Below are 15131 nucleotides of genomic sequence, written 5' to 3'. Positions count from 1 at the left end.
GGAGATGCGAGGTATGGAAGAAAGGAATACCTGATAGCATCCTTGCTTCGCTTATGAATAACGTCTTGTTTACGCGTGTTCAGTGTAAATAACAAGTTAGAACACTGAAAAACTTCAAAATCGAAGTTTGAAACAAACCTGTTGAAATCCGGGATTTTTGGCTTAGGCGCAGTGTGCTTTCGCGATAGAAGCGGATCGCTCCTTGTTCCATGACTTAAGCGTGGGTCGCTTCGGTATGAGGGCGGTCGCTTCGTGGTCCAATAACTTAGGGGTCGCTTTTCGGTCCGAGGCGGTCGCTTCGTGTTCCGACCTATAGAGTAGCAGTGCGCTCCTTATTGGCAGGGTCGGCGCTTCGGTGTAATTTTGTCGAATTTTTTAACAAAACGGATAACCACAGTATGAATCAAACAAGGGTGGGTGGGTTTAATGGGACTTAAAAATGACTAATTCTATTATGAAAACAATGCTAAAGTGCAACTAAGATGGCAGCGGCGCCATTTGATAATGATGAAATTGAATAGCTTACCTACGAAATGAACGATGAAACTCAAAACGTAAGTAAACTAAAACTATTTATGATCCTTAGACTTATCAAAGATTTCTCTACTCTCAATCCTATGAGATATAGTGGAGTAGGAAGTTCGTTCCACTCCTAGTGCTCTAGCATGGAATTGTTTTCTAATCTAATTAGTCGTTTTTAAGTCTAATGAGAGCTTTACGAAGGTGTGTTATACTACGATACATATATGAAATTGATTATGTTGAATCTAACTATGAATGCTATGGAAATATGATTGTTTTGAATCTAGATAAAGGATTAGAGGGGAATTGAATCCACCTCGAATCCAACTTAATATTCTAGCATAGATTCTTGTATCTCGATTCTTACGTTCTTACGGCAAGAAATTCGAGTTCTAATCCCTAGTGTTCATGGCATTTCTACCGAGTACTAACTAGCATGTGAGGTCGTCCACCCATTCTCATGGCGAATCACGACCTTCTAGATTGGAATAGATTCTACAATGCTTCTACACTATACCACTAAGTTTTCATCAAGGCTTCATCAACCCCTCTAATGGAGGTTTTAGCCTGGAATCATTCCGCAATTATTCCCATATGAATCTAAACTAAACATATTATCAAGATTCGAAATTTACTAATCTAAACGAAACGATAATTAAATTCTAATTAACAACTAAGAAATGGTAACCAACAATAATTAAAACTAGATCTAATAGATTGAAATAACACAATTCGAAATTGATAAAATAACTATTTTATTTATCTAATCAATCAAGAACAATGATTCAAAGACTTAATCTAAAACAAGAATTGAAAATGGAACTAAAACTTAATTTAATTAATTAAACTAGATCTAGAATTATCTATATTGTTTTAGGTCTAACTAGCTACCATTAACAAAGAGCTAAGCTTTGGTTTTTATATGTCCAGATCCAAAAATCGGGCATGGGCATGGAACCATGTTTTGGGCCAGAGAATCAGGCCCAAAACCCAATTCTTTCAGTCTAAAAAGGCCTCTTCAGCTACAGTTAGATTCAACAGACATTTTGTCCACTTTTGCTCCTCTGATTGGGTCAAGGCTTAGACTTTTGGAAAGCTCTTTCCGAGCCGGTCGTTTTGACATATGGTAGGCCCAATTCCGAAGTCTGAGTCCAAAGATACGGCTTTCTAAGTTCTCTCGACTTGTGTCTTTTGTTTCAGCCCGCGTCGACTTTTCAGCTTTTGACCGGGCTTTAGGAAGGCTTTGTCTTCTTGAATCTAGGCCTTTAATCACAAAACTCCTTAGTAACTGATCTTTGCTCTTTTATCTCGCTAAAGTGGCACATTTCTGCACATAATGGACTTTGAAACCTGAAATGCATAAAAACACGTAATCAGTGTTAACTCTTAATTATTACTCACATAATTGGTCTAAAAGTATGACTGTTACAGGGTTAAAACTACAGTTTTGGGCTCTTATCAGAAAACGGTCATGAAATCGCATCTAAAAACGGTCAGAAAACAGCTCAATTTTATTCTATAAATAAGTGCAACACATTCTTCACATTTCACTCCTTTCACCTTCTCCCCTCTCCACTTCTTATTCTAAAAATCATTTTTTGTTCGCTCCAAGTTTCAAGATTCATGGATGCACTAGAAAAGTTTGAGCAGCAGCAGATTGAATATGCTACTCAAGTCTTCATACTCGGTTGTTTTATTATAGTAATGTTGTTAATGTGGCATATAGTTCTATCTAATATTTAGGTTTGTATTTTATTTCACGTATCATTATGATGTGTTTCCAATCCTCTGAACGTTCTTACATCTTATTGTAATAATATATTTACATCTTCCTTTGCCTTCTACTTACGCTATTTCTTTTCGAAAAAAAAATGGGCACTCCTTGTAGTCACATGCCCTATTCTTCTCATCCACAATACATCTTTTGTGCCATATTTTAGAAAATACATGTGGTCTAACTACCCTATGACACCTCGATCCATATTTTCTACATCTTCGGATTGGTGCCTATTTATAACAAGGATAGACACCCTAAATACCAACTTCCCTTTTTCCATTAAATTTTTTTTTACCACTCTATCTTTAATGGCCCTCACTTGAATTTTCGTGCCCGAGCAAAATTTTATGGAAAATTTCCAAAACGGTCTTTTTCATCCATTTTTGACATCCATTTTTTTTTTTTTCCGTTTCCGTTGTTCTATAAACATGGTTATTTCTAAAACGGGCAATTCTTTGTCCGTTCAAACGGATGCGAGCGTGAATTGACTATGAAAATTATCTCCAAGGTACTTCAAATTCCCATTACAAACCTAGGAATACACCTTCAGGATTCACCATTCGACAATATCAGGCATCTGATGTTTGCAACTATCCTTCACGGTGAATACAACCAGAAAAACCGTGGTGTTTATCAGCGATCCTTGCAAAAGAACCAATTATCTGTGATCTAATGGCTGGCTCATAATGTGCTCGGCACGTCAAAGACTTCCGAAATAACAAAACACCTCCTCCATCTACTATGGGTCTAGCAGACTAACTGCAATGATTTTTGCATTATTAAATTTATCTGGAACGCTATCGCACGTGCCAGGAAAAAGGCAACTCCTTTGCCTACCATTGTGACACTTATCATGATACGTTGGGGTTTTTCTAGTACTTCTCGTAATACACCTCTTAGAACAGCTAACATTCTTACCATTCACTCAGTTTGCAGGAACGGTTTCTGGAATCCCGACGTTGCAAAGAACCATGTCAGTACAAAAACCGAAGAAGCTTGTTCCGTTGACAACATCTTCACTGAAAATGCATTAAGCAATGTATTTAATCCTATGGAAGGCCTTTGTTTAATTCAACAAGGACTGATGACATTATACAAACGTCAAAACATTATCATCACCAGTCTCCTTGAATTTCACGACCTGCGGACAATACAGGAAGAGGAACAAGCACAATTCTTGCACAGTCACAACCTGTTCTCGGCAAATCACACTCTCATAATGGAGAACCACGTCGAGATTTACAAGATACAGAGTGAAATTAAGCAACGAGTTGTTGCTAGAATTGACGACATCGAAGATCTTATAGATGGATTCCTTTCACAAAAGGATCCTCGCCGTTACTTGGGCCCATGACACAATTTAAATTTTGTAATTTTATGTTCTTTGTCATTTTCTTTTTTAAATATAGTGCAATTTCCCTATGGTAATTTGTTTTTACTTAATTATTCTCATCATATTTTAATATTTGTTTAATCTTGTCTAAACAGGTCGCATCTTTCTTCACACATCTTCTACAATGGAAGCTCCAAAGATGATTCCAGAACAATCTTTCCATTCGTTGCTGAATTCTCCTGCATATGGACATCTTTTCAGGGACTACATCACTCGAGTCGGTTGGAACTCCCTTATTCTACACCCGGAGCAGATATACTCCCCAGGTTTGGCAACTTATTTTTACAATCATATGGAAGATCTATCTGCTGTATAGGGTTTCCCTTTGAACGGATTTACAATCCATATTGGTAACACCCGACACTCTTTTTACGAGCCAACAATTGCTATGGCTCTAGACCTTCCTCCTTTTCAGCCAGACATCCCCATCCAATACATGGTAGAAAACAACTTTAACGACTATTCTTGGGAAAAATCTGCCGCCCGTTATGGCGATGGCCTTGCCCAAGTCAATGAACGTGCCGTAGTTGGCCGATGGCCAGACTTTACTATTCCACTTGCCAGTTTGACCATGAATGTTAGAACTTCCATGTTATTTATTCTTCTAAACATCATGGGGGATTGACATTTTTCCACTGCATTAAAGTTAGCTTATAAGACATTCCATGCACTAGCCTAGCAACATACCGCCTTTGACATCACAGACCTAGTAATTGAGAACCTAAAGAGGGCTCGGTCTATTCGGCAGCACTATATCACCTTGCCAGTTACAGCATGCAGGATAGTGAGGACGTACTTTCCACAGTTTGCGGCCACCTTTCATGACTGGGTTAAGGTTGACTCTATGTGTCCAACCAACAAGATCATTCATTCCTTGCAATTTCGAACATGGTGACGCCCTACAAGGTATCTAAAGAAAGTGCGTTCTTTCCCTAATGATGATAAAATGATAGCTCATCTGGACACTGCAAAGAAGAGGAAGTGGAGCGAAGTCTGGAAACCTATGATAGATTGGCGTGATGCAAAGGAATGACATTTCTACAGGGACGAAGCAAGGATGGACTATCCCCCAGTTCTTGGTTGGGGCAATGTGACTTGATGCATGTACATATTTGTTTTATGTTTTGATGTGAGATAAATAAATAACCTAACAGTGTGCTTTCACTTTTATGATGTATAATATATAGTGTGTTACAATAAATTTCTGTGGAAGATGTCAGCTATATTTTTTTCTCAAAGCCTCTTAGGTATACTCTTCCTCTTAACACTTTGAGGACACAGTGTCTGACTGTTTGGGGGTGGTGAGAACCTTTAGCAAAAATTAAGCATGCATAGTTGTATATAGTTTACTTTATGTCTAAATAAACGTATTTAGTGACAAATTCTCATTTCCTTTTCTGTGAGGAAAAATATTTAGAAATCTCACTCTAGCATCAGAATTACGACTTGTTCTTAGAAATTTAATTTACTACGTATGCAATAGTTTTTACATCTTTTCATGAGCATTCATGCACTGACTATCATTAAATATACACAACAATAAGTTTCTAGGACCCACGGTTAGACAACTTAGTTTTCATATCCTGTAAGAATCTAACCAGAAAGCCTCAAAATGTGTGATATGTGAGTAATGACACAGATGAGTAGTTTTTCCGAATAGAGAAGTTCACACGTCTACTTACTTGATCACTACCCAAATCCTAGGCGAGAATTTAGGCCTTCTTGGATCGATATAGCCAAAAGTTCACACCTGTAAAAAAAAATTTACCGCTAGTCACCCCACTGAACCTTTCATTAACCCTTTCTATTTCACCAAAAATTAATTACCCATCTATTGACCATAAATAAATAAGCCTACCTAGATGATGAGTATGAGAAATAGGATGAAGTGCAGAAAAAATGAAGAGAAAAACCTTGTCACAAACCAAAATCAGTTACCTATTTTAGAAGAAAAGAAAAAGAAAAATAGAAATATGTTTCCAAAAATAAAAAAAAATATCAAAGTTAGAATCCCCCTCAAAATCAAATCAAAAGGGAATACCAAAGCTTGAAAAAGCCAAGTATGGAAACCAATGTTAGAAGCAGGAAAGAAAAAGGATTTCTCTAGTATAAATATCTCGAAGACCTTATTCTCTCATACTTATCAATTTTTTTGAATTTTCTATTTCATTTTCTTCTACACTACCTCCTAAGCCCCATAACACCTAGTAAAGACCTCTAGCTTAATTAGGAGTAGGATATTGTGATAATAAGTAGTAGTTGTGACTACTCGACCTCGACTCCTCTGATTTTCATTGAGTATGTAAGGAAACGTGTGCCCACTGGACACTAGAGATAGAAAACCTTGAGTGGAAAACTAAAAGAGAAATTGTGTTTCGACATATACCTGTGAGAACCTACTTAAGGACGTTATCCAAAGGATCCAGAAACGGCCCTACTCGTACATTTCATTATAAGATCACTGCATGCATGCCCATACGTAGATTTTTTGATTATTGTATGTATATTAACTTGAATTTCGAAAGAATTAAATCCTTGTTTTCCCCGCTAGTGAGATGTCTAGATACCTGAGATTGATTAAGGAAACAGGCCTTTGTTACTGAGTCGTTGTTGTATAAATGAAATTTGTGAGTGTCTTCTCTGGAAAACTCTCACGAGGCTATAACTCGTCCACTAGAGAAGTCCTAGTGGTTAAAGGCCTTGTTGCATACAGTCAATGCAACCGCACTCTAGGAAATGAGATTTAGCTTAGGACAACACATTTTTGACCACTTATCATTTTAATGTTTCTTCTTTGCTTGAGGACAAGCAAAGTGTTGTTTGGGGGTGGTGTGATAAGCACCCAAAACTGTAATATTAAACCCCGAGAGACATAACATTTTGATCAATTATGTGTTTAATAATCATGTAATAATTATAATTTCGTACTTTTATAGGTTCCCGCAGTTAACATGAATATAATGATAAAACATACATCGAAGTATGGGAATACTAGAATATTTGAAGTTTCCCACTCAACCCCAGTGAAGCCCAACAAAGCATGACTAGAGCCGAAGTTTCCAAAAGAACAAAACTAGTGCAGAACGGGTCCACATATAAAGAAGCAGCAAACTTCCGAAGCTCACATCTAATAAATCTAGATGCCGACGTTGGCTAGTGAATTGCTAGAGCAACCAGGGCGACCAACTCTACGTAAAGACAGAAAGTTGTAAAAATGCAAATATCAGCGCCGCCACTGGACACACTAAGTGGACCCACTCTACGGGCCCAAAGGCATGACGAGTCATCATAAGCAGGTGGCAAGTGATGGTCACAATTTTATGCCACCTTGCAGAAGGAAAAGACACGTATCAATTCAATGTTTGAATTGAATTAAGCAAAGGGACAAAAGCAAAACACAAAATGACAAAACATTAAATGAAAATTTTGTTTCGTAAACAAAACTTTGGATAAAATGAATTCACATGCAAACAAAACTTTGTATTTCAAAGTTTTGAATCTCTCAATTGAGAAACGGACGAAACCAAATTAAAGGCTTCACGAGAGATCAGCCTATATATATGTAAGGGGGGTCTTCAGATATTCTCCTTCAGCAATTATGCTTTAGCTTATGCATTAGTTAGTTTTCATTCCAGCACTTACATTCTGTCCTTTTTATTCCAGCAGCTTAAATATTGCAAGTCATTTTCTTCTTAATAAAAGTCATTTCTTCTCATGTTTAATTCTTGTCCTGCATTTTATTTATTTAATGTATACAACAAGTTTAATTATTCCTTCAATGACCATGAGCTAATCCCCCCCCTTCAGGGGGAGGGTTATGCTACTCATGTGAGAATCCGGATTGACTCTTTAATATTCTAGAATCACTGCTTAGGAATTAGGTGTAGATTAGACATCCGGTCCCAAAATTACTGAGACTGTACAAATTTGGAGTGCTGATGCTCCAGAACAGTCTCGCGAGAGACCCAAAATGTCTCACGCGTGACTCTCTAGTGGCAGACAGCTCTCTAATTTGTCCAGCTGATGTAGAATTGAACCAGGAGCTGAAATGATATTCCAGAGATGAAATATTAGTTCAACTTCTTATACTAGTGCGATGCGGCTTAGAGATGTGGGCATTTTGCTAGGGATCAATACTCCACGTCGTCTCGGGTTTGTCTATGAACTCGAGACAACTTAGAGCTGTAGTGATGTGGTAATATAAACTGTTAAAAAATGATTCTTGCATGAGTATGATTAACTCTCTCCCTGTTTCTCTATCTTTGTTTATTTACATCGAAATCACCGTTAGTAATTTACATTATTTACATTTCCGTTAAATTAAATAAACCAACTAAAAAACCTAAAATCCTACTCACTAAAAGTTGTAATTCCAGTTGTGAACCTTGCCGAGCCCTAAGGTTTGGACGATCCCTTGCTCGATCTATCTTACCAAACCCACGTGAGTAAGGTAACTTGACTAAACGAACGACTATATGGACTTTGGACTTTGGACTTTGGTCTTCGGACTTCGGACTGTGGACTTCAAACTTAAGTAAGGAAAACCAATAAAAGTACATTTAGCGTTTTATCACCTAGAAACACACCTTTTTTATTGTACTTTCTCTTGTACTAACTGTTGTAAAGAAAGTTGGATGGCTTGTAAAATTTGTTGTTGGGATTGCATAAAGGTGCCAAAATGATCTGGTTGTCGAGGAGTGTTTGTTACAGGTTGTGTGACAGGAACTATGTCACGTTGATTATTAACAGGTGGGTTGTGATAGTTATGATTATCTGGAATGGTACCGCTATTAGCATTATAATTATTATTGTTATAATTATTATAATTCCCCTGACCTTGTCCTTGTCCTTGTTTTTGTCCTTGTCATGGTGGAGCTTGGTTGTAATTGTTTGCTGGCCTTTCATTTTGATTATTATACCCTGGAGGTGTAATTTGTTGATTATTTCTCCAACTGAAGTTGGGATGTTGTCTCTAAGGGGCATTAAGAATAGGATAGCTATTAATTGAGCAAACATTATCTTGTTGTGTTGTTTGTTGTTCATAAGCGAGAGGACAATAGGAGTCGGGATGCTCAGGACTCAAACAGAAATTACATGGATTAGAGTTGACATTCATGATGGGAATAGGCTTTTATTGAATAGAAATAGCTTATACCTTTTTAGTTAGAGATTCGATTAAAGTTTTAAGCTCAGGATAGGGTTTAATCTCAAACATACCAGTGGCCTTAACTGTTGAAGAAGAACTAGCGGAGCGGGAGATATCGTCACTACCCCCCCCCCCCCCCAATTATTATTACTATGGTTTGTTTGATCTTCTATAAATTTATAAACCTTTGAGGCTCCTTTACTGAGGAAACTACCCCCATTCGTTATGTCAAGGACCTCTTTATGGTGGTGTAACAGTCCTTTGAGAAAGGCACGAACTAAGATGTCTTTTGCAAGGTTATGATGTGGATAGTCTTTAAGATGGTCAATGAAATGATTCCAAGCCTCTGAAAAGGATTCATGAGGATTCTATCGAAAAAAATGAATCTTGGAAAGCATTTCATCTGTCTCCAGTGGTGGGTAAAAATGTTCCATAAATAGTTGAACAAGTTTGGCCCATGAGTTCACAGAATTAGGCGCTTGGGCAGTTAACCAAGATGCTGCCTTGTTGGCTAGGGTGACAGGAAACACCCTTAGTTTAATTTGTTCAGCACCAACCATAGGATGATGGAATGTGGTAAGGACTTCTTCAATCCTACGCATGTGCTGATGAGGTTTTTCATGGTCTAACCCATGAAAAACGGGTAACAAATTAAATATATTTGGGGGGATTTGGAAATCCCCTACTAGGTCTGGAAGAACGATACAAGATTTTGGGCTATCGTTCAAGGCTTTGTAAAAGTCAGAGAGAGGGAACTCTCTTTCTTCAGCCATGATATCAGGTGTAGTGTGTGATATACTAGCTACAGGTGTAGCGAGTTGTATACTAGATAGGCGTGTTTGTTGACGTTGATGCTTGATTACATTAGACATTTTTCTTTTACCTGACCTTAATCTCATGCAAGGCTAAGACAAATCTTAACTAAACATGATAACACTCAAAACAATTTTGATATGCTAGTATAAACCTCTAACAGGAGATGCGAGGAGTGCAAAAAAGAAGTACCTGAATGCCTCCTTGCTTCGCTTATGAATAACGTCTTGTATACGCGAGCTTAGTGTGTGTAACAAGTTAGAAACACAAAATAACTTGAAGTAATGGAAGTTTGTACTAACCGGTGAAAATTGGGCCGTGCAAGAAGAGGGCGTGGGTCGCGCTCAGAAATGGCCTTGGTAGGCGGGTCGCGCTCAGGTCTATTTCGAGTTCCAGGCGCTTCAGCGCAGGCGGTGCTCAAAATTTGCCTTGTATGGGCGCGGGTCGCGCTTAGGCTATTCTTGTGAAATTTTTTTAGTTTCTGAACCAAACAATCACAATTAGAATCAAACAAAAGTGGGTGGGTTTAATGGGACTTTGGAAAGACTAACAATACTAATGTAAACAATTCTAAACAGAACTAAGATGGTAGTGGCACCATTTTATAAATGGTAAAATGATAGTTTTATCTACGAATAAGTAACGAAACTCAAACGCAAGTAAAACTAAAATTGATTTAAGCTTAATTATCAAAGTTTTCTACTCTCGATGCTATTGCAATATATTTGAAGTAGAGAATTCGTTCAACTCCTAGTTCTTTAGAATTCACATTAACTAAGATTATCAGTTCTATCAAAGTCAATGAGAGTACGAATTATGTAATTATGCTGCGATGGTAATTCAACTAATCAACTACGGAAATACTAAATTGACTATATGATAATGAATTAGGGGGATTTGATTCTACCTTAATTTGACTTAATCAACTAGTGAGGAATTGTCTTAATCCTAATTGTAATGCTTCTGCATAACAATTGGGTGTTTCTAATCCTTAATTGTTCATGGTAATCTCTACCAGCTAACAACTAGCATGTGAAGTAATCAAACTCATTCTCATGGTGAACTAATTACTTTCAAGAATGGAATAGAATATTACGAACTATTCTACGCTAACAACAATCAAGTTTTCATCAAGGCTTATTCAAACCCCTCTAATGGAGGTTTTAGCCTTGAATCATTATACTATCATTTCTTAAACAAGAACAAATATAACGACTCATTATTGAATAAATGATTAAACTTTATAATCTAATTTAACAATAGTCTAAGATTCAAAATGGATTAAATTGAATTTAAAACTAATTTAAAACTAAGATTATGAATACTAATTATCAAATTAAAACAAACTAATTATGAATTTAAGACAACTAAATCTAAATAAGAATTGAATCAATAAACTAAATTGAAATGAAAAACTAATACTTTATTATAAAACTAAATCTGATTCTAAATAATAATTTACTTTGTTCTAAAACTAATTAATTGAATGTAAAACTAGATTTAAAAACAAGTTATAGGATAATTGTTAAAAAAAAAACTAGATGCTTAAGAGCTAAGTCTTTTGTCTTAAAATGGAGGAGACAAGATCTACTTTTTCGTGCATGGGCTGAGGAGCCATGTTTTGGGCCGGAAAATTGAGCCCAAAACCCAATTTCTTTAGTCCACATAGGCCTTTTCAGCTGGATTTGACTTCAATAGCCTTTTCATCTACTTTTGCTCCTCCGATTGGGTCAATACTTGGACCATTAGAAAGCTCGTTCCGAGCCGGTCGTTTTGACATAAGGTAGGCTCAATTCTGATGTATGAGTCCAAAGATACGGCCTTCGGAAGTTCTGCTGATTTTTGTTAACTGTTTCTGCCCACGTTGACTTTGACTTTTCAGCTTTGACTGGGCTTTAAAAAGGCTTTTTCTCTTTGAATCTTGGCCTTTAATCACAGAACTTCTTAGCAACCAACCGTTGCTCCTGTATCTCACCAAAGTGACACATTTTTTCACATAATTGACTCCAATGCCTGAAATACATAAAAATACATAATCAGCATTAACTCTTATTTATTACTCGCATAATTGGTCTAAAAGTATTATTGTTAGGGGGTTTAAACTATAGTGTTGGGTTCTTATCATGATGGTTCTATACTAACTAACTGAGAATGGCTCAAATGTTTGAGGTTGGTGTTATGACATTTGATTAGAAGGGGTAGACTGAATTGGATTAAAATGAGATTAACTAAGTGGTTGAAATGATGTAGAGGGATAAGAAAAGTGATTAAATGATTTATTTAAGAAGAAAGGAGGATTTAATGGTATAGGAGTGTAGCTGGAGTTTGAAGGTCTATGAGTTCTGACATTTTGTTTTATGAACATAAATTCTCTTTCATTAAACACCACATGTCTGGATATATATAACATGTTTGTAACAATATCCATACACCTATACCCTTTGTACTGAAGACTATAACCCATAAAGACACATGGAGTGGTTTTTTATTGGAGCTTATTAATGTTATATAGCTTGAGCCAAGGGTAACAGGTGCAACCAATGACTTTAAGGAATGAATATTGTGGAATTCCATGAAAAATGAGTTGAAAAGGTGATTTGTTATGTAGCTTTATAGAAGGGAGTCTATTTATTACATAAATTGTTGTGTTAAAGGCTTCAACCCAAAATTGAAAAGGAACTTGAGAATGGGCAAATAGAGTTCCACCTACTTCAACAATGTGTCTATGATTTCTTTCTATAACTCCGTCTTGTTCAAGAGTAGAACTGTTCAAGAGTCTATGAAAAATAATGGCCAATACCATTTTCTTTTAGAAAATTTTCAAAAATCTTACTGGTAAACTCTCCACCACCATCTGTTCTAACAACTCTAATAAAATAAGACAATTGCTTCTCAACAAACAATTTAAAATCAACAAACAGTTTTGCAAAATCAGATTTATTGACCAAGGGATAAATCCACTAGTACCTAAACCAATCATCCACAATACTAACATAGTATTTACAACCATTGTCACCAAGTACGGTACGGGTTTAAAACGGTGTACTTGATAAAAACTTAGTTCGTGTTTTAAACGGAACGTATCGGGAAAAAAACATTAAAAAAAAAAAAAAAAAAAAACGTAGGGCATAAAAAACGGGTTTAAAACGGTAAAACGGGTTTAAAACGTATAATACGAAAAAGAAACGGTAAAAAACGATGATAAAGAATATAATAGATAAGGAGTTTGATTTTTTATAAGAGTGAAAAAAAAAATAGGCAAATAAAATAAAAATAATAATAATACAAATGAAAGAAAATTCAAATACATAAAAATATCAAATTATAATTACTCATCCAAATACTAGAAGTTTTAGATTCGGTACGAAAACACGACTCTAAATAAGATACTACTAATTACCAATCTTAATGGCATAATCAAGTATTACAAATAAGTTAATAACTTTAAAATTTTCAATTATTAATAGTCCAAAGCAAAATAGAACTATCTCAATAAGTCAATCGTTAGCCCACTCTTCAAAAAGGTAAAATCCAAAACCTATTTTTCTTCTCGCGTTTTCTTTTAGATTATTATTAAAAAAAAAAAAAAAAAAAAAAAAAGGTTTTAAACGGGAGATTTTCAAAATCTAGGGTTTTAAACGGTTTTTAAGTTTAAAACGCGTTTTTTTTTAAAACTCGGGTTTTAAACTGGAACAAGACGCCTTGCCAATATCTCTGGTTTTAAACTCGTTTTTTTTTTAAAAAAAAACGCCGAATTTGGTGACAATGTTTACAACCAGTGACAGATGCAAAAGGAGTTGGACCCTATAGGTCTAAATGAAGTAATTGTGATGGTACATTTGATCTAGATGAAGATGAAATAAAAGGTAACTTGTGACTTTTTTCCAGTTGATATGCTTGACAAAAGCTGTGGAGATTGGCAGAACCTTGTAAGATTAGCTTGTTGATAGAATGTACTTTAGAAAGAGTCTGTTGAGTAGGATGACCAAGTCTCTCATGCCAACATACCGCATCAGCTTTAGCACTTAAAAAAGCAGTAGGTTGAATATTGGTCTTTGAATAGGAGCTAAGACTGATAGGGTAAAGGCCAACTTTAGTTGGACCTTGGAAAAGGATCTTCCCAGAATTAAGATCCTTCACAAGAAATTTATATGGAGTAAATTCAATGGAGCAGTTATTATCAATAGCAATCTTATTAATTGATAATAAGTTAGTTGAAATATCTGGGACATGAAGTACATCTTTAAGAGTAAAGTTTGAATCATGTGTATTAAATGAAGAAGTAAGAACCAGTGTTTAGAATAGGCAAACCTTCCCCATTGCCAACTTGCACTCTATCAGCACCATGATATGGAGAATAAGTAGTCATATTTTGTAGTTTCTGCAGTGATGTGATTCGTAGCTCCTGAGTCAGCTATACAGTGACTATCTTTAGCATTAGAATCCTTTGTAGAAGAAAATGCAGCATAGTCTGAATCATTGGAGGTACCAGCAACCATTGTAAAAGGTTTAAAAAGTGGAATCCTACCAATGTAGGTGTAATTCATCCTATTATAGCAATCTATGGCAATATGACAAAACTTCCCACAGATTTGACACACAGGTATTGTGGAAGAGTTAAAATCATGTTGATTCAAATTGAATCCTTGTTGTTGATTAAAACCTCCCCTGAAGGATGCTCTACCTCTGCCTCTGTTGGAACCATTAAATTGAGTATTTCCATTTGAATGTGTAGTTCCACTACTCTATCCAGGGTAAAGATTTGGATTCTTCCAGTTTGAGCTTTATGATTTGACTGATGAGAATTTATGAGTAGTAGGTTCAGCTGCCATGGCTTTATCTATTTCTTCCACTGTTATTTCTTCAGTTAAAAATAACCTATTTAACTCATCAGCTGTGATATGATTAGACCTGCTCACTCTGATTGATGTAGTGAATGCCTTATACTCACTTGAAAGACCTCTCAATATGTAATACACCATATCACTGTCAGATACTAGAGTTCCACCAATAGCTAAATAATTGAAAATTTGTTTGGCTTCTTGCAAATATTCAGACATAGACTTATTTCCTTTCTTTAGTGCTTGTAACTTGTCTTTCAACTGATGAGCATGCGCAATAGTGATAGTAGAAAACCTTTGTTCTAGAGTACACCATAAATCCTTTGCAGTCGAAAGACCAACAATATACGGTAACACAGCTTTAGAGATTGTAGCATTGATCCAAATGAGTAGCATTTGATCAATTTTCATCCACTCAATATATGCCGGATTCATACTAAAGGAGTTTCCCAAATATTTAGATGGACAAAGATTACTTCCATCAACAAATCTCATTAGATTGTGACTATAGAGTACGGGTAAGAATAACTGTTTCCAAACCATGTAATTATCTTTGCTGAGTTTGACATGAACGAAATTTGTAATATTTTGGATTAAAATAGATTTGATATCGGAGTTGACGATGGTGTTGAAGATAGA

The 15131-nt window shown here is 35.9% G+C and overlaps 1 protein-coding gene across 1 annotated transcript in view; it reads right to left on the bottom strand.

The window, feature by feature from the left end:
- LOC147504267 (uncharacterized) overlaps window positions 1–14150 on the bottom strand; it is a 64716-nt gene extending 50566 nt beyond the window's left edge. Inside the window, exons 1-2 of the mRNA XM_086605121.1 lie at window positions 14072–14150; window positions 13660–13874 (exon numbers count right to left, since the gene is read on the bottom strand). Coding sequence (XP_086461247.1) covers window positions 13660–13874; window positions 14072–14150 — 294 coding nt within the window. The remainder of the gene's footprint in view (window positions 1–13659; window positions 13875–14071) is intronic.
- Window positions 14151–15131: the final 981 nt, after the last annotated feature.

The sequence above is a fragment of the Coptis chinensis genome, chromosome 4 (assembly GCF_015680905.1).
Source record: "Coptis chinensis isolate HL-2020 chromosome 4, ASM1568090v1, whole genome shotgun sequence".
Lineage (NCBI taxonomy): Eukaryota > Viridiplantae > Streptophyta > Magnoliopsida > Ranunculales > Ranunculaceae > Coptis > Coptis chinensis.
The sequence above is the reverse complement of the archived record's forward strand: the minus strand, read 5'-3'. Positions and strand labels throughout refer to the sequence as shown.